This window comes from Micromys minutus (assembly GCF_963924665.1).
Source record: "Micromys minutus genome assembly, chromosome: 8".
Classification (NCBI taxonomy): domain Eukaryota; kingdom Metazoa; phylum Chordata; class Mammalia; order Rodentia; family Muridae; genus Micromys; species Micromys minutus.
Window position 1 is genome coordinate 22,772,682 of NC_137977.1, and position 25,915 is coordinate 22,798,596.

The 25,915-nt window shown below is 46.7% G+C and overlaps 1 protein-coding gene across 3 annotated transcripts in view; it reads right to left on the reverse strand.

The window, feature by feature from the left end:
- Positions 1 to 25,915, reverse strand: part of SIL1 (SIL1 nucleotide exchange factor) — a 223,726-nt gene that overhangs the window by 1,964 nt on the left and 195,847 nt on the right. For all 3 annotated transcript variants that reach the window (XM_080920461.1, XM_080920460.1, XM_080920462.1), the window contains 2 exons: positions 890 to 986; positions 390 to 554 (listed from right to left, as the gene is read on the reverse strand). In XM_080920461.1, the coding sequence (XP_080776587.1) occupies positions 390 to 554; positions 890 to 986 (262 nt within the window). The remainder of the gene's footprint in view (positions 1 to 389; positions 555 to 889; positions 987 to 25,915) is intronic.

The window sequence follows — 25,915 nt, forward strand, 5'->3', positions numbered from 1 at the left end:
CCATTGGGGTCCATCCTGAGTGCTGGCTCTGAGCCAGAGTTCCCAAAGGCAGTATACCCAGGTTTCTAGAATCCTAAATTGTACCAAGCCAGCCTAGCTCTTGGGTCCCTGGCTGCTGCATGGCTCCCAAGTTCTACTGCTCTGTTCTTCCCACGCCCTCACCAGGCCCGACTGCCTGCACACTTACATCACCCATTGCTAGCACCTCCTCCCTGCCTCACCAGCCCTCAGATTCCAGCTGAAGTGTCATGTCTTATAGGACAACCTCTTTGGTACGACTCCCCTATCTGTCCACCCGGCCAGACAGAGGCGTCTGAGGGGCACGTTGGTCAAATGTCGGAAACAAACAAAGCAAACCACAGTGAAGCAGAGCAGGGGTGGGCGCTCACCTTCTCAGTGACCAGGTCATAGAGCAGGGTGACCACACGCACGGCCAGGACCTTCGCACTCTTCTCCTGCACCAGGCTCCTGAGGACCTGCAGCCCTCCGAGTTTCAGGAACTGCTGCTGGGCATAGGGGAAGTGGCGCAGCAAGGAGCACAGTGCAAACAGGACCTGGGGGCACACGGCATAGGTGAGGGCACAGTGATCTGGCCCAGCCTCTATTCTTCCTGGCTCCTTTATTCCCTTGGGTCCATATGTACCCCAGGACTCAGATAATGTCACCAAAACTAAGCAGGCAAATGGGCAACAGACAGCATGGCTCAGGACACTAGGGGAATGCAAGGTCGTTGAGCTGCAGCTATACGTGGGCCTCTGGATGACACTGGCTCTGTGATGGCAGTGGACTGTGCTCAGGGCCCTGTGGGTGACATGAGTTGGAAGGAACTTTTCCCCTTCAGGCCTGGCAGGTATGTCGGACACCAGACAGGGGCAAGGAGCAGACTTGCCTTCTTCTTGGCAGAGAGAGGCTGCTCTGTGGCCAGGATGACCAGCAGCTTCTGCAGAGCTCCTCCTTCGATGGCTTCCACCTGGACCTTAGGATTACTGCGGGAAGAAGCAGAGGAAACTGTGACACTTTACAGGGCCCAGGATCCAGGGAGCTAGGGAGCTAATAGCACACCAACCTTCTCTTGGAAGAGTCAGGACGCACAGGGTGGTTCTGACCTGGGGAAAAGAGGCAAGTGTGTGCAGACCCACCTAGGTACAAAGACCTACTAGGGCAGAGACGAGAGAGTCAACGGCCACATGCCAGCCTGCTGCTCCCTAGAAGTCAACAGACTGAGGAACTCTAGGAAAGAAATCATTTCTACCACTATCAGGCCATCCTGAAATTAAAACCACACCCAGAGGCACGTCTGTGATCTTCCCTCCATGTACAGCCGCTGTTGGGAGCTCCATCTTCCCCAATCCTAGGCAGCCATATACCATGAAGACCATAATACTCTGTGCTCTCCAGACACTGAGCTGGGCCAGGAGCCCTCCCACTCCCCATTCATCACCGTGCATGTTGCACACAGACATTAGGACACATTAAACACATATACATATTTGTACATATACACACATAATATGCACATATACATAGAATACACATACAAGTATGCATATGAATAAAAATACATCCTTAAAAATATTTCAATCCCAGCCCTCCTGGACATAAGCAGGGGACATGCTGGTTAGCCCAGATAAGACTCCTTTCACATTCTTTCCTTCCTTTCAAGACAGGATCTCTCCACATAGTCCCGGCTGTCCTAGAACTCACTCTGTAGTACAGGCTGGCCTTAAACTCATGAAGATCCACCTGGCTCTGTCTCCCAAATGCTAGGATTAAAGGTGAGCATGGCCACACCTGTGTATTCCTTGCTTTCTTTTGCTTATGCTTCTGTGTGGGGCAGAGTCTTGCTATGAAGCCAAAGCTGACCTCAGCTTCACGGCACTGCTCCTGTCTCAGGGTGTTGTATGATGAGATTGCACACATGCACCATGGCCCAGCACAGAGGCTTATATGGCTATGCTCTTAGGCAAACTCAAGGTTCTCCCACTCAAAAGCAAGAGTTCCTAGATAACAGGAGATTCAGGCCAGAGGACAGTCATATACACCCAGGCAGCCTGAAATGGGCGGGTACGAGACTCTCCATGGGCCTCTCTGGCTGGCTCCCTGGAGCCTCCAAAGCTGCTGGTCTCCCAATTCCAGCTCCTAGCCAGGAAGCTGCAGTGTCCCCAGCAGTGTGGTGGGGCACCGGAAAGCACAGGCAAGTTGGTGGCAATAAGCTTCTGTCCTAGTCCAAATCTGGGAGGAAGAGGAAAGATGGCGCACCACACTGCTGCTCTCAGAAAAGGTCCAGCACACAGCCAGCAACCCCCAAGCTGACAAATGCCAACGCTGAGGGTCCAAGTCATCCCCACAAATGGCCTGCCCCTTCCCTCCTGCCAGAACCAGCTTCAAGGTGGGAGAAGACCTAGCAGACCAGTTTCCTTCATCCCTCTGTCCTCACACCCTCCCATCAGAAAGGGTGTGTAGGGGTGCTGGCCAGTCCCATGGCAGCTCCACCCTGGTGCATAGGGAACAGCTGAGGGGATGGAGATGTCCCAGGAGATGGCAGGCTGTCTGTGCAGAGGGCTGGGCGGAACTTCTTCTCTGCCTCTATTCTCCCTACTTGAGACAGGCAGCTGCTTCATCAATGTGTGAGTTAATTAGGGCCGTTTCTGTCATCATGTGGCTAAGGAACATTCACCCACAACAGACAGGGTCTATGAAGGGAAGACTGCCATGCTGGGAAATTCACTGACACCAAACGCTTCCTCCCAAAGAAGGGGGGCCTGCAAGGCCCGACATTTTATCAGTCCATGAAGTTCCTCTGAGGCACCCCATCCGTATGGGCCTCTGAAGCCAGCAAGCAAATCCACTGCAGCACCGACTACAGGGTCTCAGTAGAACAAGCAGGGTTAAGTGTCAGGGCCTTCCACAGTCACACTGGAAACAGAACAAAGGGCTCTCGTCTCAGACAGGCTGTCGTAAAACAGGCGCTATCTACAGAAATGCCAACCCCAGCCCACTTGTACAGTTATGTAGGGTAGTAGAAACCAGAGAGGAAAGAAGACAACTGCAAGACATCTCAGGAATTTCTGAAACAACTTTCCCAGGTAATAAATCCGCTTTTTCATCTGCAGCAGAAAACTTTCATCCCAAAGGAACACTGGATACAAGGACCACAAATGTAGCCACACCCAGGCCTGTGGCAAGACACAAGCATTGGCAGCCTGGGCCTGTATGCTGCCTAGCCTTTCCATGTGTCCAAATTAAATGAGGTGTCCACACTAACTCTGGGCCCTAGCCCTGGGATCTCATGACCTCGGGGTTCCATGAAAGGCCCTCTAGAGTGGGTTGTCAGTGCTTTCAGGCAAAGGGGTAAGGAAACAAGAAGAGGGACGGTTGGGCTGGAGACCAGGTGCTTCAGACTATGCAGCGAGGTACAAACAACAGGAGGGAGGCTTTCTGCAGTCAGCCCTGAGCAGACATTGTGCTGCTCTCAGAAAGAGAAACTCTCCCAGCTATAGGGCCTCAATGTTCACAGCACTGTGTGCTCGGGGAGTGTGTGTGTGAGTATGCCCAAATAGCAAGACTAAGCTCGAAGGATGGCCAGAGAAATATCGACAGATAACAGTGGCAGAAAGCCTGGGTAAGTCCTAGGATGGTCTCTTCACCTGGGATCAGAGACAGAATGTCTAATGAACAGCAAAACGCTAAACAACCAAGACGACAGTCGCAGTGGACTTGCTTCACAAGGAGGCCTAACCAATCTCTCAACAGCACTGCTGTATCCATGCTCCAATCCTCAGCCTGTAGGATTGGAGTTCTGCCTGACCCTAGAGAGGGCCAGTCCTGGTGGCTGGAAGGTGGCATTCTACAAAGGGATCTGAGATGCTGAACAGTCTACACTCTACAGGCCAGCAACACCAGTGTACTGAAGTCAACAGAAGGATACTGAGGACGGAGCTCGTCTGCAGTGGGATAAGTGAGAATAAACGTTGTTCATCAGGGCTAAGCCGGCTGCACTGAATAAATACCATTAGCACTTGGATTGTTGGGATGTTCACAATCAGCAGGCAAGTCAGCTGTCTGTGTGCAGAGGGCCAGTAGCAGCTGCTGCTCTGTAAATCTTAAGTGGGACAGGCGGGAGAAGGGTGGATCTCAGAATTGGAAGTGATTGCAGTTGCTGAAATCAAACAGTTTGGGTCAGGTGACAGCAATATGTCAATCTGCCAAGGCCACTGGCCATATTTTAGCTAAACTGAGCAAGTATCTGGCTATCAGTAGAAGACCTGACTTCAAGAGCAGCCAGGCAAGGCCAGAGACCACAGGAAAATGCTAGCTGACACAGGTCTGATGCCTGAACTTTCCAGTCTTGACACTCGCTAGTTGCATAATTTTTAGGCCCAAGTATAACACGACAATTAGCGATTTTAAGGTTATTTGTGAAGAACATTGGATTAGCTGTGGGCCCTTTAAGTGTGGATTCTATGCCACAGCCTTGTCTCTCAGCCACGGAGTGTGCAGTGTAGGGATACCCAGAAACCCCACTTGGGATAATCTGACGTAAAGTGGAGTGTGAACCTGTGAAGAGGGAGAAAAGACAGAGGAGGCAGAAGTCTGGGTGGAGAATGGAGGACGCTGGCAAGTGGTTGGGACCAGAAAATGCCCAGGTAAAAGCCCAGACAGTAAGAGTCTTTCTCCAGTGTCCTCTCCTGTCTGCAACAATGTGTGCAGCCCTGTAAGAGTGGAGAGCGGGAAGGAGCCATACAGGTCATTTAGGGACAAGCAGGGATGTCATCAATCACACAACATAAACTTCCTGGGACATTTCTTTTCTGTAAGTCATTTCAAATGAGGCTATGCAAATTACAGAAAAATAAGCTAGACACGGTGGCATGTACCTGTGATCCCAGTACCCAGGGACTAGGGCAAAGGGATAATTGAATTCATAGGTTCAAGATTCCATTACAAAACCGCAGCAACAGTAACAACAAACAGGAAAGTAATTTACAGAGAAACCACCCATCAAGTGCTCCAGTGTTAATATTACTACATCAGTATTACTGTAACAAATGTTTTCTTCCCCCAGCCTCCAATCTTTCCTGCGTGTCTTCAGTGCTGGGATCAAACCCAGGGCCCTGCATACACTCAGCTAATCCTCTGCCACTCAGCTGTATCCTAACCTCTCCGCACAAACACTGACAGAACTCTCAGGAAACTTTCAGAGCAGTTGCAGACAGGATTCCCGTTTACCCCCAGACCCATCAGAGTGTATTTCTCAAGAACACAGACGGCACAGGTACCAGGTCAGGAAACAGACACCAACACAGTGGTTTACACGATGTTCAGGTTTTGCTAGCCATCCCAATAATATCTTTTTTTATTTTTCTAGGAAAATATTTTTTTATCTCCGGTTCAGTTCAAGCCCACAGCAGAGCACTTTTGTTTGTGTCCTTTGCTCTGGGAGGCCTGTTTTGTGTGACACGGGCATTTAGAGTGCAAGCCATCTGTACAGCATCCTTCAGTTCGGATTTATCTCATGATTAGATGGAGGTTATTCATGTTGGCAGGAATATCACAAAAACATGTTGTTTATTTCTCAGTACATCATACCAGGGGACATGAGATGTCAATCAGCCCCACATCTAGTCACACTCACTTTAAATATTTGATTATGAGGTGTTTGTCAGATTCCCCCACTATCGTATTTATCCCTTAGAAATTAATAAGTATTGTACAGACACCGTGAGACAGTTAGACAACCTGCTCCTCAGTAGACTTCTGTCCACGGGCTCTGGCATTCACTGGCAATTCTTGCCCAATTATTTCTGTACTGTCAGATGGTGACATCTATGCTGCACCATGGCTTCCTCCTCCGTATGTCGGGACTGTACCTGGAACAGCTCTGTCATCAGTAAGGACTCACAGACTCTCACTTACCCTACAGGATATAATTCACCTTTGTTAATATCTGATGCTCAAAGTGTCCTTGAATCAATCACTAGTACCCTTTACACCATGACTAATATCTTTCTGAGACGTGTTTGTTTTCAAGACAGGGTTTCTCTGTGTAGCCCTGGCTGTCCTAGAACTCACTCTGTAGACCAGGCTGGCCCTGAGCTCAGAGGTCCACCTGCCTCTGAAAGTGTGTCACAACCCAGCTCTCATGTGCTTCTCTCGTTCTTTGGGAATATCTCACTTTCTGGGACAAGACACTTTTATCTGAAATACTATGCTTCTTCTGCAATGGATATGTTGCAGTGATTTCACCAAGGAACACTTTTGGGAGGGCACTTCTTGAAAATACAAAATCTAAACCCTACGTTCATATACTAAATTATAATTTAGTAGGTACTGGCTCCAAACTCTACCTTTCCCCGAATGTTGCACCTACCTATCTATATCCAACATTTGTGATAACTAGTTCCTATGTCTTGCCTCTGGCCTGCCCACCATTTCTAATAACCTGCTATAAAACAGCCTTCTGATACTGGCCTGCAGGCAACCTGCATGAAGCTTCTGCCCTCTTTAAGTGGAAGGTGCCTGATTCTGCCACAATAGGTCTCAACCCTTCTGAAGCTTAGTGCTCCAAATGCCCAGAGAAGGCTGCCATCCCTGCTCAGGCCCCCCAACACCCTGGCCATCCCTGCTCAGGCCCCCCAACACCCTGGCCATCCCTGCTCAGGCCCCCCAACACTCTGGCCATCCCTGCTCAGGCCCCAAACACCCTGGCCATCCCTGCTCAGGCACCACAGCACCCTATTCTTGTTGCTGTGACCCCTGCATCCCTGACTTCCCACAATGCTCCATCAGATGCTCCTCCAACCATGCTCAGGGGCTCCAGCTTGATCAAATAGCCCAGTAGGACCAACCATTTCTGTCATAGGGCCACTCTGTCCCTATGTTTGAGGCTATCTCTGTGTTTATGACAGTACTTTATAGAACTTATTTGGCTTAGGTCAAATGCCTGGAGGCTGGTCACATGATCCTCTGATGAACCTGGGGTTTCCCAACATGACTCAGAAAAAATATAGAGTTTTTAATTTAGTCTTATTAAAAGATAAATGTTAAATGCATGAAAGTAAAAATGAAGTTACAACTAATGAGTTATGATGCCATTTACTCACTTCCAGGGGTCAATTTCTCTCTAAACAATGAATATAGATTATTATACGTAGACCTGGTTCAGAGATCTGCCTGCCTGTGCCTTCCAAGTATTGGAATTAAAGTATGTATCACCACACATGGCCTCTAAATTAAGTGACCTTTAAGGATTATATCATAACAATGACTAGCACAGCATTTATAATCCTAAAGGTACAGTAGCAGCACACACACCTTGGCAGTCACCAACAGCTTTCTAACTGTATTCAAGACCCACTAGACAAAGCTGGGCAGTGAGGGCACATATCTTTAGCACCAGCATTTGGAACACAAAGCAGGTAAATCTGAGTTCTAGCTAAGCCTGACCTACAAAGTGAGTTCCAGGACAGCCAGGGCTACACAGAGAAACCCTGTCTGGAAACAAAACAAAACACCCTATTCAACAAGTGAGAAAACATGTCTGGTACTAGAAGCCCAGGCATCTAAGTCCCAGATCTTGGAGAAGAACTGACAACTTCTATTTTATTAAACCAGAATATCCCTAACTACAATCTAAAAATGTGTCCTAACACTCAAGTGTGGGTCTCACCTCTCATCAAGAAAACTTCTCTTTACAACATAGAGACCTCTACAGAAAATGACAACCAATCAAAATATGAGGCCCAGTTCCAATGGATACATCCAAAATACTCCTAAACCTAAGGCCTGGGGAACACTATGGAAGAGAGGGCAGAAAGATTGTGAGATTCAGGGGAACAAAGTTTGCTGTGAGATGGTGTCTCCTAGGAATTATCAGAAGCCACACCCAAAAAGTCTCATAGGCATGACTACCTGAACATGAGCTAAAGATGGTCAACAATAGTAGACATGCTAACATGCTAAACATGATAACATGCTAGACATGCTAACATGGAGCTCATGAAGCCTCAACTCTACTGAAAAAAAAAAAAACAAAAAAAACAAAAAAACTATAGGCAATAAAGGACTACTGAGAGTACTGAGCGTCTTCCCAGGGCAGAAGCACACCAGCTGACGCCCAACACCAAACTGTAAACCCTGAAAACATATAAGTAAACAACATTCTAATTATAGATTGAACAGGTTATACCCATGTGTTCAGGAAAACACACACACACACACACACACACACACACACACACACACACCAGCAATTAATGAAAAAGAGAATCCACAAATTTGAAAAAGTTAGGAGGGATATATGGGAGGGTTTGGAAAGAGAAGAGCGAAGGAAAAAATGATTTAATTATATTATAATCTCAAAAAAAAATAAATAACTTAAGACATTTGTTTCCAGTTTTAGGTATCTGTCTTCTGTGTACCATTGCATGCAGTACCTTCAGATGCCAGAAGGGTGCGCTAGAAACTGGACCGGAAGTGGCGGGTGGCTGTGAGCTGCTTGGGTCCTCTGTGAGAGCTACAGCTGCCCTTGCTCTCTAGCCATCTCTCCAGCTGCCTGAAGTCACATTTTTAATAGAAAATTTAAAGCACTGACGTTCTATCCGTGCCTTTCATTCTAGCCTGTCTCTTTCCGGGTTTTGGTTTCTCTTTTTTTTTTTTTTTTGGTCTTCATTCTGTCATGGACCCAACATGCTAATTATTAGTTCCTTTCTGTGCTCTCTGTTGCCATAGTTTAAAAAAAAAAAAAAAAAAAAAAAAAAAAAAAAAAAAAAAAAAAAGAAAGAAAGAAAGAAAAGAAAAGAAAAGAAAAAAGGAGGAGGGAGTAGAAAAAGATTGACCTGAGTTTTTGGGAACATTCCCACAGTGGAGGCCCCTGCTACAACTCTACACCTTTCCCATTGTTCCTGTGTGCACTGGATTACACTGTGACTCTTAGCATACGTTTTCAAGAAATGCAGACATCCTCTGGGCATCTATCATTGGACCAATCTTGTTGCTGGCAATTTTTCTGAAAAAGGAAATTAAAAGCAGGAGGGCACATGTGGGCTCTCATAATAGAAGGTTTTAGACTCACATGAGCATCACGGTCTGTAATCCTGTGTTGTGTTGACTGAGCTCATTGAAATTGATATTTGTTCTCTCATAAGAGAGAGAGGAGGGGAGCAGGGAAGGACTCAAACACTAAATTACACACCACAAAGATTCACGTACACCCTGGCCTTATGAAGAAGTTCCTAAGTTCTCCTTTGACATCTGACTTTTCAGACCTTAATGTGAAGAAGCTCTAGAACTCAGAACTGTATCCTTGACCTGGAGCTCCTCTTGTCTGTGTGTGTTTACTCCAGCAGGAAGCCCACTGTCCTTGAAAGAGAAGGCAGAGGCAAGACGGAGGAGTCATGGCTGCCCAGCACAGTCCCTGGCAGCAAACAGGCGGTCGACGCCTCTCGCTCTTCATCCCTGCATCAGCTGCTCAGGACTTTTTCCTATTCTCTCTCCTGCCGTCCCTTCTGAGGCTTGCTCCTTCCCTATTTTCCTGATCCTTTTTGGTTTTTTTTTTTTTTTTTTTTTTTTTTTTTTTTAAGATTTATTTATGTGGTTGCTGGGAATTGAACTCAGAACCTCTGGAGGAACAGTCAGTGCTCTAACCACTGAGCCATCTCTCCAGCCCCCTTTTTGGTTTTTTAACTTTTTATACAAGTGTTAGCTGGTCTCCACGAAGCCCGTGGGCTCCTCAGGTCCCTCTGAGCTTGCAGCCATCACTCGGACTTTAATCCACACATTTCAGCTTTCGGACTGAGACATCCTTCTTTTCAAAGACCTGGTTCAGACATCATATCTACTTTTTTTTCTCCTGAGACCCTCTAAAATCTGCTTTCCCGTAGAACCCAGAGTCAGAGACTTTCTATACTCCCCTTGGCCTCTCTGAACAGTCAGTTTCTCTCATAGCACCAAATGAATTCTTATTGATCACAGTACAATTTCAGTGGGGATTTTTTTTCTTTGTTGTTTTCTTAATCTTCAGAGAAATGAAACTGTCAGAGAGGTGAGTTAAAACTGTGAGCAGGTAAGTGGGAGACGAGCAGGGATGACAGAGAACTTGCCGAGAATACACAAAGCCCTGGGCTCACTTCTCAGAACCACCACATAGACCAACCTCAGAGGCAGGAGGTTCAGATGCTCAAGGTCATCCTGTGTTTAGAGTGAATGTGATGCCGACTTGACCAAAACTAAACAAAAACAAACAAAAAACTCCAAACCCAAAACAAAAAACCCAGGCAAGCCAAGGATTGATCAAAGCCTATTTTCTGCAGAAACAGATTTCTAACTGCAGAACCCTGTCAAGTTGCTTTCTGCTCTGACCCATAAGGGGACAGTGATCCCAGCTGATGGCTGATGAGCTTAAAGGACCTTTTATGGCTAAAAGTCAATGATCTAGACCCTTTTTTTTTTTTTTTTTTCCCAACCCAGATCCAAACTTCAGTGAGCAAACTGACTGAAGGATTGTTCTGATGTAGACTTAGAGAAACCTGGGTTCAAGTCCTGCATCTAGCATTCCCAGGCTGTGACTCAGACAGGGGAAGATATCTCTTATGTCATTTATAGAGTAGGGTGAGCAGTAATGTGTCACAGAATTATACGAGATGAAAGGACTTAATAAAGCTCCAAGATGTCCCAGAATAAGTCATTTCGTCACTGTGCACTGCTTTTATGTTTGGGTTTTCAGCCTCTCGGAAGTGGGAGGGTCCATCTGTGGCAGGGAATAAGAAAGAAGTACCAGCTTCCAAGCAATGGCCTGAGATTCTCATTCTCAGCTCTGTAGCTGGATAGACAAAGGCAGTTCTAACAGAATCCAAGAGGGAAAATGTAATTAACAAGCTAGAGGGAAAGACTGGGAGGAAGGATCAGAGAAGCTAATTAGAATGGGCTAGAGGGAGACCACAGGGTAGGGAGCATGGAAGTGAGAGAGCTAAAGAGAATTATCTGTGGCCTCTAATTATTCCGAGAAGTCTGTGCAATTGTCTCTGGCAGGGAGGGAGGTGAGGCAGGAATAACATGGCTAAGCAGAAGGAAATGTAGGCTAAAGCATTGGGGAGGATTTTTTCCAACTCGGAGATTTATCAAGTTTACTAGAGAGTGCAGAGAAGATATGTCTGGGTTATTTATTCCAGCTGGTGGCCTGCCATCCCACAGGTGCTAGTGCGGAGGGACGGAGAATAGGCCACATCGTGCACAGCAAGGGAGTCTTCCAAGGAAACTATAAAGGCCACCCCTGCTCTGAGCACAGAGACAACACCGTAAGCCAATCTTGTGTGGCTCAGGACAGATTCCCCACTCAGCCAGACCTCACTCTCAAGAGTTCTGAGATGTGTTCTGGGAAACCAAACACCCATTCCCTTCATCTCCACCTCTATCTGTGTTCTAACAAACTTGATAAACACAGCTATCTCCCAGGATGAAATTCATCTCAGTCGGAGTTGCTTTTGCTACACAACTGTAGAAATGTTTATGAATGAGCAATCTCTTAATAGCAAAAGAAAGCAGCAGCCGTGGGATGGTCTACAGCTGAGGGTGACAGCACCGGAGAGCTTCACTTACAGGATTTGGAAGTTGTATCGTCTACAAATGTCTCTGCTGTGCAACATACATAACAAGCCTCAAAATATCCTTTGTTTGCTGAGGTTTTGCTCAGATATTTAAGGTTTCTGACAGTTTAAATATGGTGAACAGTATGGTGAGCCATCCAAATGTTTTACATCATTGGTATTTGGAAGGATCTTTATAAACATTTAGTCCAGGTTCTAAAAGGCACTTGAAGCACCAGGTTCCTGGTTTTCTATGGGGGTGGATGAACATGGCCTCGTTGCCTAGCTGCAAGACGTAAGGCTGGTCTCCCAGGTCCCACTAACGTGGGTTTCCCATGCAGCTTTGTTCATGTTAAAACAGAGGAGGGCCCTAGGTTGCATGGCCCCCAGTCTGGCTCAGGGATTGAAAAGAACTTGTTCTGGCTTACAAAGGATTAAAAGGGGCTGGAGAGGTGGCTCAGAAGCTAAGGGTACTGGCTGCTCTTACAGAAACCTGAGTTTGTTCCCAGTACCCACATGAGACTCACCTGTAACTCCAGCTCTAGGGGATCTGATGCCCTCTTCTGGCCTCCATGGGCACCTGCACACATGGTGCACAGACAGATAAGCAGCTACACATACGTGTACCAAAATAAAATAAAGTAAAATAAAATAAAATAAAAGGAAGAATAAAGAGCTTCCTTCTTGTTTTTGTTAGTGATGAGGATTGAACTAAAGCCATGGGCAGCTAGATAAACACTTCAATTAAGTTATACTCCCAGTCCCATAGCTTCCTTAGACATAAGAGGGAGGCCTTGCCTTGCTAGAGGCCCTTTACCTGATTCATCAGAGTCAAGAATGGGGGCCCAGAAGGGAAGGGAAGGCTCCTCATTCTGTAGGAATCCTTAAGAACTGAGGGAGAATCCTAGTTACTTATAGCTTCTAGAGACAGAATAATGGATGGTTTGGTTTGTGAACATGCTATTTATCTGTGATTCCTGGGCCAGCCAGTTCTACAAACAGCCACTGTGCTCAGCATTCAGTTAGGTATCATAGGTCCAGAGCAAAGGATGGGAATAATTTCTGCCTCTATTAGGCAAAATTAATAGCCGAGAGAGAGAGAGAGAGAGAGAGAGAGAGAGAGAGAGAGAGAGAGAGAGAGAGAGACGGAGGAGGGAGGGAGGGAGGGACAGGGACAGAGAGAGATCTGCGGAGGAAGATGACTACCTGCTAAGGAACCATCTAGGAAGAACGGCCTTGGCAAAAACCAATGCCATTAAAAGCAGAGGAGAAGCCTAAGCTCTGTTAGCACTGACCACCTGTAGTCAGATAAATATCCAATTTTTGCTGGGTATGGTCCTGCCTTTAATCCCAACATTCAAGAGGCAGAGAAGCAGGGGTATCTGTGAGTTCGAGGCCAGCCTAGTTTACATAGCAAGTCAGCAAGGGTTACACAGAGAAACCCTGTCTCATAAGGGGGACGGGGGGAGAGGAAGAAGAGCAGGAGAAAGCGATTTTTCCTTTTAAGAAAATGTTTTTTAAAAATGCTTTCCATAAACCCTTTAACTGTAACTCTGATAAATCATTAAAAGACCTTCTTCAAGGATCATTCTAACGTCAAAGAAAAAGTTACACTCATAAAATAGTTAATGTCATAATGTGAATGATTTATTTAAGATTCAGCAGTTGTCACTGAATCAGACACAAAGTCTCTATGGCCCAAAGAGCAAGGGGGAACAAAGGCTTAATGCTTTAGTGTTCCATACAGACTGAATTTTAGATCACAACTTGAAAAGAGGAAACATTGAACCTGTTCAGATGTGGACTGGTGTGTGCAGGCAATGCTGAGCTGCCTGCACAGGGACACATGGGACCAGGACAGCCTGCCTGGATATGAGCGACAGGAACCACGGTGGGGCTGGATGTGAGCAGCATGAACCATGGCTGGGCCTGAGCCCTGATCCGAGCACAGCCCACATCCAGGATACAGGGGCAGGGCAGGAGATAAGCAAAAACCTAAACTGGAAAGACCCTGGGAACTGAGGTCAGGGTGCCACCAGGAGTTGAAGGTGGCATTATAGAAAAGGCCAAGCCTGGAGTTTATAAGGGGGAGGGGGAGAAATGCTAGGTAGAGCTTTGCCCTTTCTTTCCTTGTGTGTTAAATAATTGCATGAAGCACAGAAGGACACTTGTCCCGTGAAATCAAAGTTCATAACCACTGACCCAAAACAGGCTTCAATTCTGATCTCCCATGACAGGATTGTGGGACAATGCTCTCCTCTACTAGGTCATAAAAGTGCTTCAAATTTTACCATCTGAGATTTATTTCTTTTAGTCTTAAAGACAGTTCAGTTAAAATGGCACTTGGAAGGAACACCTAAGTAGGGTGATCATTTTATTTATTGACTCTAGCAGGACAAGAAGAGTGAGGGGTGGTTCTATTAATTAATGCACTGGACCAAGAGGCACAAAGAGAAACATCCAGCCGCTGTCTGTGTACGGCTTTGCGTTAGCCTCTATGGAAGACATCACGTACACATAGAACCTGAATGCTGAGTCGAGGGGCAAAGGTTCTTGGGAACAGGTCAAAGCCAGACTAGACAGAGGGATAAATAACCTCGCAGAAGGAAATGCAACACAGACCTGAACTTGAATCCAGATTCTTTATCTGTATGGTCATGAGACAACTTAATTAGCCTATCTTTACCAAGGCTTCTACATCTGTAAGATGAGGCTTATTTCATAGAATGCTCATGAATATTAAATAAGAAACTAATGATAAGACATCTGACACTACTTTTCAACATGCAAATGTTATTAGCACTGTTAACACTGGCCTTCTACCTAAGACTCAACTACTTCTGCCATGCCAGAGTTGGCAGTTGCAAGAAAGGCAGGAACAAACACCAGCAGGGCAGACTCGGCTCGCCCATGCAGAACGACCCTCCAGTTCCACTCCTCCTGGCCGACTGCACACACTGACGTTGCCCATCCAACACTCGGCCACCTTCAGCTCCTGGTGGCAAATGCTACTCTCCCGCAGCATTTCTTCAGGTAGACAACAGAGAAGAGGTGTCTAGTGAGCAAACCTCATTCCCAGGGTTCTGGGCCCTGTCTGGTGGGCAGTGGTACACCCTCATGATCTCCGTGACAACCCAGTGAAGCAGGTGCACAAACTAAGTCACAGAGAGCTAAGTAATGTCTCCAATGTCACATTCAGAGCAGAGTCCTGGAGGCCCCAGTGTGGAGTCTGAAGGATTCAGTAGCGTTCATAGTGAGCTGCTAGCTGGAAGCCAAGATGGTGTCTTTCTTACCTGCATTTTCTGTCAACATGCCCAGACCTAGAGGAGGGCCGTGGGTGCCACACAAGACTGGACACCACGCCAACACTGTCAACATCAGCCATCGCTTCATGTCAGAGCTTGGCACGAAATGGGGAGAAGAAACCATCTTCACATCCTGCTAATCTACCTCTCCTGTGCTAGATGACAGGCTGGAGCCTAACAGTACACGGTTCTTAAAGTCAGCTCTCTGGCCGGCAGCATGAGCAGTGTCTGGGAACGAGGCAGAAATGTAAACTCTCGGGCCAGTCAGTAACTGCAGAGAAGGTGAGTGGCCATCTGCATTTAACACCCCTTCCAGGTGCTGAGAAGCACTAGGCGAGCATCCCTGCACTTACAGCAAGCCAGTCTCTCTCTGGCCATGGTCAGGAAAGGCTGGCCTCTGGGCAGGCAGCGGAGCCCAGCCTTTTCAGAGACCAGGCTGTGAGGTCCACTGCCAAGAAGATGAAAAGCTCCCAATAAAACCCAGACCTAAACGACCACACTGATCAAAATACAATAAAGAAGAAAGCAAAAAATCTGACAAAAGGAAAATGCAGCTTCAGTGGGGACAAAATACAACAATCTTCTGTGGAGATGGGAGCATAAAAGGATGTTAGATGTTCAAAGAGCCAAATGTTGAAATGACCAAAAAGAAAAAAAGAAAAAAAAAACCAGAATAAAGACGATGTGTGGATATCAGTGCCACATGGGCTGCAGTGTAATGATGGCGGCCTCCAAGATCAGCACTCGCCCTCCCAGAGGCGGCATCCCCTCCCCCACCCCCAACATGACAGCCTATATAAATAGAGTCTTGAGGGAAAATATACCAGCAATTAGTCACTGAATCCTGAATCTTGCTTGTTGAAATGAGGGGAATTTAGAGAAAATCACCAGAGGCTCTGATGGTAGGAAAAGCGGCCGAGGAGGACATGCGGCTGGAGTAGTGGGGCTGGACTGTGAAGGGTGAAGGTCTGTGAGCTAATTCGGCAGTCTTTGGTCCCTGCCAAGTTTTAACCAGGGAGAGATGGAGGGCCTAGCCACTGGGCTGTAATGAGCTCCAATCAGGTGATGTGCTGAGGAAAGCCGGTGACCCACCTGAGCAGAGGCTCGGCAGGTGACAGCAGAACGGAGCCTGCCTGAGCAGAGTGGCTTACAAGGAAGCCATTCAGGAAGTCTGCCTATCAGTGAAGGAGGGCCCCCTCCTCCCACAGGAGCCCTCACCCATCCCCCTCCCTGATGCCATCTTCAGCTGTATAGTTCCTATCCCTTCAAGTCTCACCTCACACACCACATCCACAGACACGTCCCATGGCCACATTCCCCCCCCCCCCCGCACCCCTGCAGCTATGCTCTGCTTTCCTGATGCTTTTAGTTTCTCTCCTTCAATACTCTTCCAGTCTGCTCAGTCAGCTTCTCTGCCACACTATGAATTCCCTTGAAAATGGGAACATTGCCTTGTCATCTCATCGCATGCAACCTCACTCAAGATGTCTAGCCCAATCCAACGCATGTACTATGTAGGGAGACGATGCCAGCCCTGTATCTGTTGGGCCCAGCTCTGCAGAGACAACAGGGCCTTGAATGTCTAGCCTTGTTAACCAGGCACGGAGATGGGCTTATCACGTGACCTCCCTCCCTTACTGAATGACTCATTACTCTATGAGTTCACCAAAGACCACCCCAACTAAAGTCCTAAATTTTGCCTTTTCTTCCCCCTGTCCTTCCCCTTCTGTTTGATTCCTTTGGTCAGGCCCCTCATGTACCCCCACCATCCTTGGTCCCCTGGCTACTGGAGAAAACGGAGAGAGTAGAGCTGTCCATCATCACCAGAGCCTCTGGGAATGCCTACAATCGCCTATACCAACAAATTAATTTCCCATCATACTAATATAATTTTAGACAGGAGAAAGAAACAACGACTAGGAGGCTCCTAAAACCATTTCTAATAGATTAAGTGTCTGCCTCTGCCATCTACCATCCAGCTGTGACTCAAGCATATGGCAGTGCACATGCATGCCCACAGGCGGCCACTGTCACCTCCCTCTCCTCTGGGAAGGGGCTGGAGCAGGGGCAAGACCGTCTGCTTTCTTCTGTCGTTCCATCCAACTCTCCAGCCTCTCTCTGGTCAGCGTGACCTCAGGGATGGCTCCTTGACCTTCCCTTCTCCCTCCATTCCTCTACCAACCTCAGTTCTGAGAGCAACTTGAAGTCAGCTTTGTCTGGGTCCTAACAGACCGACAGGTGCGAGTGCCCACTAGGAGCTGCCCTGAGCTGTACGAGGGTAGGGGCTCTGGAAGAGGCAAGGTCAGGTTGACAAATACCACACAGTGAGAGAGAGAGGTGCATGGACCGCGTTGCCGTAATGTAGCATAACAGATGGATAATTAGATTTATTCTGAGAGCTGTAAAAGTAAGTAATTAAATAAAAATATGGAACAATGAATCTGCCACCGAGAGACACCTAACAGCCTCATGAGGGCCTTGCAGCTGGCACAAGCAGCCTGGGAACGAGGCAGTGGGGCAGAGATTTCTCACATTCCCCTCAGGTTTAGGCACAATAAACTAAGCACCAACTCGAGATAGGCCCAGGGGATGGTCTGGTTTCAGAGAGAAATAATCAGTCCCCTGGCTACAAGCAATGCTATACTCTTGTCTACATCTGGAAGACCAAGCCTACAAGAAGCCAATAAAGTCCCCACAAGTGTGGTTGGCAAGTGAGAGTGACGACTATCTATCTGAAGCAGAGACAGAGGAAGGGAGACACAGAACAAATGATGGGGTCAGGATGCTCACCTTCCTCCCAGAAGCTCACAGCAGATGAAGCTCAGAGAATACCTAAGGAACATGAGTCAAGTACCCACCGTGTGCAAGGCACAGTAGGCATGCTACTGCACCAAGAAAACAGATCCCCTGAACATAACATTTGGGAGCAAACAGATCATCCGGAATCTGTTTTATCTGGCTTATGGTTTAATTGTTTTGTCTCTGGTTTTGGTCTTGTTGTTTTGGGTTTTTGAGACACGGTTTCTCTGTGTAGCCATGGCTGACCTCACTCTGTAGACTGGGCTGGCTTCGAACTCAGAGAACTGCCTGTCTCTGTCTCCTGAGTGCTGGAGTTAAAGGTGTTAACTACCACAAGTTGTGGCTAAACTAAACTCTAACTCATCTAAGGAGAATGAAAATTGAAATTTGTTGGGTTCCATCAAAAGGTAGGTGACAGAAGAAAACAGCCTATGGGAAATGAGAGGATGCTCTTGGGAGCCTCTCTAGGTATGACTTCCTCTCCAGGCAGGGACGAGTCTGATGGCTGCTGGCACTAATATGCTAACCCCAATATAAAGTAAACTCTTCCTTTCCAGGGGAAGTACCCTGTTTATATTGTGTGCCCGCCCTGGGCCAAAATGAATTGGAGTAAGAAGCTAGTCTCAGACAAATAACTAGTCTTATCTGGCAGGTGACCAGGTGAATTTAACAGTTTCACCAGACCATACTGTACCAGTGAAGACACTGTCAAAAGAAGGAAAGTATTGTTTCCCAAAGGAATAGCCTAGGAATGTATTAAGACCCAAACTTGTATGAATGAAGGCCCTTCAGAGTATACATTGTTTTATAACCTTCAAACCAACATACTGGCTAATTAGGAGGCAGGTCGGGTTGCTCATGGCCAGGCCAGGACTCTGGTTGTGGAGATCCAGTTTGACCCTAGCACTTGGAAGCTGCAAAGATCTTGTTGTACTTTAATAGCAGCGCATCCTTGTAGACCTGTCAGGCTCAAGGTAACACTCCTGTGATCAACAAGTCACTTCTCTCTGGAAACTCATAGAGGTTCAAACACTACGAGGGAGTCCCAGGCTGCCAAGTCCTTGCAGGACTTCAGTGATCACTGAATCTTCTCACAGAGCAGTGATTGTGGAATAAGTTCTTCCCAACCTGTGAACATCAGGGCCTTTGACAGAAAGCCAAAGCTGGGGCTGAATTACTCCCATTCACATCAATGGACCCATGGAGTCAGTCTGCCTCTTGTGAAGGGGAAAAGCCCTACCATATTCCCAACACAAAAGTTACCCCTTTCTTTAAAGTTTCTTTATAACTTTTATTAATTTGTGTGTGTGTGTGTGTGTGTGTGTGTGTGTGTGTGTGTGTTCATGAGGAGGTCAGAAGACAACTCTCCTTGGGGTGAATGTAGGTCTGAAAGACGAGGGGAAGCACCTTTACTCACTGAGCCATCTTGCCTGACCCTGTTTTTCCTCTGTGAGACAGAGAACATTACAGTATCCCCGAACGGCCTAGAAGCCCAGGCTAGCTCTGAACTCACAATCTTCTGGCATTTGCCCACAGAATGTTATGGTACAACATGTGTCACCACACACAACAGGTACCATTTTGTTCCAAGGGCTCACACTTGGGCTCTTCCTGCCATATAGTTTCAAGAGAGAAATGGCGTAGGCCTTTCTACCTCAGTTGAGCACGTCACACACACTGACTCTCCATCAAACTCTAGCCAATAGCCTGTCATCTGTCTTTTAACAAAGACCTTCCCTTTTAAAGATCTTCAGGGACTCAGGCCTAACTTCACACACCACAGAAGACACCCTTCTTTTAGCAGCTCAGAACAAACTTGTAGGCTCTCTAGATGCCAAGAGGTCCAAGGGGCCAGTGAGAGCAAGGGCATCATCAGGCAGGTCCCAGCAGGACATCACTAGGCCCTAGCTTCCAGCTATGCATATTTCTAAGTGATTTTTCCAACTTCACCACGAACCTGGTGTCTTCCCTGAGTGCAATCAAGCTCTTCCTACTGCCTTTAATTATCCTGAGGCATTCCCTAGGAATATAAGAATATGAAGCTAAGTGCTAGCATGAACAATTAACTGGGCTGGCTATGCCTGATACTTGGAGCCACACCAGAGGGTCTGATTCAGAGCAGTCATCCTGAGCCCAGATGTAAAAGCCAGGGCCAGGCTGCAGGGCAGCTTGTGCATGGCCGGCCAGACTGGAAGCTCTCTAGGCTGCTCTTCTGCCCCCACTGACAGCACTTTACTGCGGGTTAAGCTCTCCCCAGAGACAAGCAGGTTCACACCCCCACTCTGCCCTGGCTGTCCTCAGTACAGAATGAATCACTAGCCAGTGTCTGGAGTGAATCTTAGCTGCTGTGAACCCCAGACTGAGCTCAACAAGTTCTTCTTGAGCTAAGCCTTTTTCTTTCTTTTTCTTTTTTTATTGTTGACCTGGAGAAACAGTTTCAATGGTAGCTAACCTTTTTCTTCAAAACCATTGAGCTTAAACAAATAAAAACATGAAAACAGACAGAATTAAAACTTTAATAATCCTTTTCAATATAGCTGGGGAGTGGATTCTGCAGCTAACCTCAGGGTAAGCCAGATCCAGCAGATCTGTGACAAAGGGCTCCTGGGTCCTCAGCCCAAGAAGGAAGGTGGAGTGCAGGAGTAAAAGAAGGAAGTATGGAGACCTGGGGGCAGCATGTGATGAGGGAGGAGAGCCACTTGCTCAGCCCTAGTAAGGAGGACATAGCTCTGAAGTGTGCCTGGCCATCTTACCTGGCAACGCCTACTGTCACCAGGCTGAGGGATCTAGGCAACCATAGGGTACACTCCCAAACTCAAGGCTATGAAAGCTGAACTGGCACAGAGACCATGAAAATTGGCATAAGCACTCACTAGAAAAATACAACAGCATCTACTGTTGGAATTAGGATAGCCCCTTCCTCCAGCAATGGCTCCACCCACAGGTGACAGGAACCTAGCACATCAATTGCCATGGAAACAGCCAAAATATTCGCAGAAGACATCAGTTCAGCATCCCATCTCTACCTGGGAACTAGTGACGTCACTACCCGTACAAAAGACCGAAACTCCTCCTCCTCTCTCTCTTTTTCCTCTTCTCTTCTCTTGACTTTGACCCCTGCCCCATCCCATTCTATTAAACCTCTCCACATGAAACCTGTGTTTGCTTGGTGTATGTAGTCTGTCTGGGCATGGGCCGAGAAATCTAATTAACAGCATCTACTATGTCTTAATTTTACATGTTCCATCTTTTAATTAATAAAACAAAACAAAACAAGATAGGTTTGTGCTATATAAGGGAACAAATTAGAAAGAAAAAATCTTCCCTTTCAAATAAAAATAAATACAGTATACGATTATATCAGACTCTTTGCTCATTTCCCTTTGATATGGGTCACTACTATTCATGTGACTGTCGATATAAAGACCCTACTTTCTAGGAGGGGAGGCTCCTCAGAGTCCCTAGAACAGCTCCTTATTACCAAATGATCAGTAAACTGAAGGGAAGAGGGTGGTCAACCATATTGTAAGACTCCAGGAGATCTGACATTCTAGAATCAAAATCAAAGTGTTTCCCCAGACAGTGTGAACTTGGAGCCAGTGGGATCCCTTCTGCTGGCCTAGATGGGAGTGAAGGAGTCTTTGTAAACAGTTTTGTCCTGTATCTCTCGTTCTTTACTGCATAGTTGTCATCACTGGTGTCCTTGTCTCTCTGAGCTCTGCCTGTAGCCTCCAAGTGCCTCTGAGATGCATCACTCACAGGACTGAACAAACCAAGTACAACCGGAGATGACCTCATAGCCTTCGGGATCCAGTGCCAGCTCCCAATAACTTGTACTGCTGGAAGAGAATAATCCACTGGATGATTTGGGAGGCCAGCCAGTCACACACATTATTTCAGAGTGATTTATTCACACAAGGGATAACTGGGAATTACCCAAACTTCCGTTAGAGGCTCAGGCATCACATGGAAGGCCACTGAAGATGGCAGCATGAATGGAAGCCTATGGACAAGACCCCACTCCTGGGCTCAGGTTTCCTTACAGCCATGTTAAGTTGCTGCCCTCTCTCAGCCAATGGCATGATGGTGACACTGGTGTGAGAATAGCTCTTTCTATGCCTCCAACTATGTGTACCCTAGACTCTGAGTGTTACATGCTCTCTATAAACCACAGCTCACTTACTCCCATGAGAAGTCTATGATGTGTGCTGTCCTCTCTAGTTCTTAGCTATGGAGGCTGAGACCCAGACAGCTTAAGTAGCTCCTCTAGGAACACAGCATATTAAACTGTCGTTTCAGAGCCCAGGCCTTACCCATGGTACCATTTTCCTACCCAACTCACCATTTCCACTTTGTAAAAAGGCCTTTCCAAAACACCAAGACTCTGAGAAATTGAAATCTGTCTGATGCAATGCTGTCCAGCATCTGAATGCATGGCAGTGCTATTAGAAGCCCATGAGCAGAAACTGAGCTCTTGCCAGCAGTCAGTGCCAGCATGGTAGGCCTGTGCCTGAAAGCAGAACTTCCTACCTCGATCTACATCTTATGTAGATATTGAAATGCCTGATCTATGAACACTAATGAAAAACTACACACTGATATTTTAACACCAACTCTGGGAATAATTTGTTACAGGGCAACAAACAGCAAATAAAGTGGACAGGAGGAAAAGAAATGTTTCCAAAAACTGATACAGCAACAGCAAAGACAGGTCTGGCATCAGGGCCAGAGGCCACTAAGGCCCTGACTAAGCTCCAAGGTCAATAAATGGAAGAACAATGACCTTCATGGCCCAGTTCTTCCAGTGTCTATAAAGCTCAGAAAACAAATACTGCACATTCCTGTCTCTAGCCAGGGTGATGATAATAATAACAAAAGCTGCTGAGCAGTCACTGGCTGCCCAACACATGCTTGGCATTTCTGCCATCCTCCTTCTCCTTCACAGAAACCCTCAGAGGAGCTCACAGCAAACACTAAATGAATATTTGTTACATGAATAAAGAGTGAATATCAGGCAGTTCTCTGCAACTGATCCACATTCCTCTGCTACAACTCCAACCTCCTACATTCCAGTCATCTGGATGCTAAGTATCAGTTCATTAGCTCTCCAAACACCAAGCCCAGGCAGAGCCACCATCCTCATCTTACAGACAGACTGCCTGCAAGATGTAAGTTTCCCAAGGTTACAGAGCTGTGGGTGGTAAGTTCAGATGCAAATTGTGGTCATACAGCCCTTGCTTTATATCTTACATATCCTATCACATGAGACTCTCAAGAGCTACCTGGAGCCATTAAGAAGCACATAGCAACACTGCCCTTGGGTTGTACATCCTGGGTCTTGGGATGTACAGACACCACAGATGAGCCCCGTTAGTCTCTCCAGCTCTCAATTCCTGCCACACTGGTCTCTGCTCCACTGGCTGGCTCAGTTTGTTCTTCCTCAGACTCCTCCCCTCTGGCTGTCCCTTCTGTCTGGAAAAGTCTTAGTATTATCGTGTACACTGGGTCCAGAATGGAATCTCTTCAGAAAAGTCTCCGTAACTAATCCATGCAGGAAGCCCCAATATGCTCTACTTTCTTCGGAAATATTACTACTGACTTTTAAAAACAGCTTTATTGAGATAAAATTCATATATAAAATTTATCTACTTGTCATCACCTACTCAGAGTCATGCTACTGAGTAGAGAATATTATGCCAAACTTTGCTTGAATATTTATTTATTCAGATCCTCTGTTTTTAAAAGTGGGTTGTCTTTTCATTATTGACCCATAAAGCCATTTGTTGTTGTTGATGTGCTAGCACTCTATGTATTTTAGATAGAAATCCCTTATCAGATACGTGGCTTCTCTCACCACACACACACACACACACACACACACACACACACACACACACACACACACACACACAGAAGCAGTTAGTTTAGATGACAGCAGACTTTTAAGAATTACTCTCTGGTATAAGGATAAGCAACAGAGGAGGGAAGGCCTACTTCACTCACTCACCACTGTACCGAGCACATGGTAGATATTCAGGACATATTTTCTCTTCTAAAGATTTTTTTAAAAACTGTGTATGTATGTGTCTGCATGTGGGTCTGTGAATACATGCATGCTCACAAGAAGGCAGCATCATAGAACTAGAAGTTCACAGGAAGTTATCAAAGGTGGGACTAGAGTTAACAGGTAGATGTGAGCTGCCCTGAATGAGTGCTGGGAACAGAGTTCAGCACTGCTCCCTGCCCCCTCCAGAGACAGGGTTTCTTCATATAACCTTGGAACTCACAGAGATCCCCTGTCTGTCCCCCCTAGTGCTGGGACTAAAGGTTGGCACCTCCACCCTAATCACTTGACCACTCAATCTCCCCAGCTCTTCAGCATATGGTTTTTGAATTTATGGAATTTTAAGAACAAAGAGGTAAGTGCTGGTATGGGCAGGGGTGAGTCTGATGGTATGGAGGACTGCTCGTGGTCCAGAGACTCTAGGAGAAAAAGGAGATTATGGTATTCCACCCTCTGAGCAGCACATGTCATCCCCACAACCATGTCAGTGCTCAGGTCCCACAAGAAGAACGTTCTGCAGAATCCTTAGCTCAGAACATTCCCGAGGCAGGCTCTAGGCACTCGTTCTTCAAAACTGTTAGGGCTTGTATCATGCAGCTCACACTGGTTGGTTTTTCTGAGAGGAAAGGGGAAGGCAAAAGCTGGCTTATTTGCCTCACCTAACTTTCCCCAAGAACAACAGCAAAAACTATCTGAAAAGCCAAACATTCAAGCTAGGGCTCCTTACCAAAGCATCTCAGGGATCCTGGACTTGGCTGCCCAGGAGGCATTTCATTAGCCAGATAGAGATGGGAGGTATGGAGTAAACTCAGGATTAACTGAGCTTTAATTCAGCAGTTTAGACAACTAATTTGCTCCAAGCCCTCAAACAAGGAGAGGGTGACAGGCAGAGGATGGGGTCCAGAACAGAGGAACAGGAGCCTGTCCATGACAGATCAAAGAGACTCAGAGAAAAGGGCATCTGCCTGCCCATCTTTCCCTGGCTCCCACCCAGTGCTGGGGAGCATACCCAAAACCTCTGCTATGCTAAGCACCTGTTTCACCACTGAGCTACAAGCCCCTCAAAATGACACCGCCTTTTATAACAAAAGATGGCAGAGTGAACTTCTAAGGTATAAGCACATGTACACACATGTATGAAGTTGCCTCTGGGAGAGTAAAAACAAACAGTACTGTGTGTCAGCAAGGCAGAGGATGAAAACCAGTGCCAGTTAAAGAGGTGGGTCTGTTTTTAGAGTGCTTGGTGACAATGGGCAGACCCCTTCTTGATACCACAGCAGCCTCGTGCTTGCTTCAGGGTTTACCGTTACCTGTGCGTCTCCTGTGAGAAGCATCAGGACTCCCAGTTTGAAGCTGAGCTGGGCTCATGCTTAAGAGCACAGGTTATCAATCCCAGAGGGAGCTTCAGTGAGGAAGCCTGAAAAGAGAATGGGGCCCCCAGGGCTTCATGAAACCAGTGAATAAAAAAGTACAGGAGAATCCCCAACAACCATCCCCAAGGAACAGTCCAACCCGATTCACAACAGGGATACCTGACAGGGGTCATTTCATGGGCTTGTTGAGGCACTGACATCAAGTTTCTCATCTGATGCCCACTTCTGATTCATGGCCTGGGATTTTTGAGAGGGATGTGACCTATGGCACATGGTAATATGGCAGGAGAGAGGCTGTTTGTTACTCTCATGCAGAGAAAACAATAGGAACACAAATTACAGTGGGCTAGCGGTAAGTATGGGGTACTGTGGTTGAATCCTAAATAGACAAAACTACCGTGGAAGACCAGGATGTACGTGGTGCCCCTCCTCTATACTCAGCACCATGCTGTATGACAGTGGTAAGAGCTAGGCTTTTAAGTCACACTGCCTGCGTCATCTCAGGCCATCTATGTGCCAGGACCTCCCTAAGTCTCCATTTCTTAATGCATAAGGTAAAAATAATAATTCTATTTATTTGCCCAGATCCAGTGAGAATATATGGCAGACATGTTAGTTTGGAGCCTGCCATGTAGGTGCCTGTGTTTCTAAGCATTCTTCATTTCTTCCCTCTGACTAAACATTTTGAAAGAGTAGCTGTGCCAAATGCATCTTTCTATCTCCTGAGAGCATAACAGAGATGCAATTCAGTAAACATTTGTCAGATGAGCTGGCTTCCTGTGAGCCAGGATT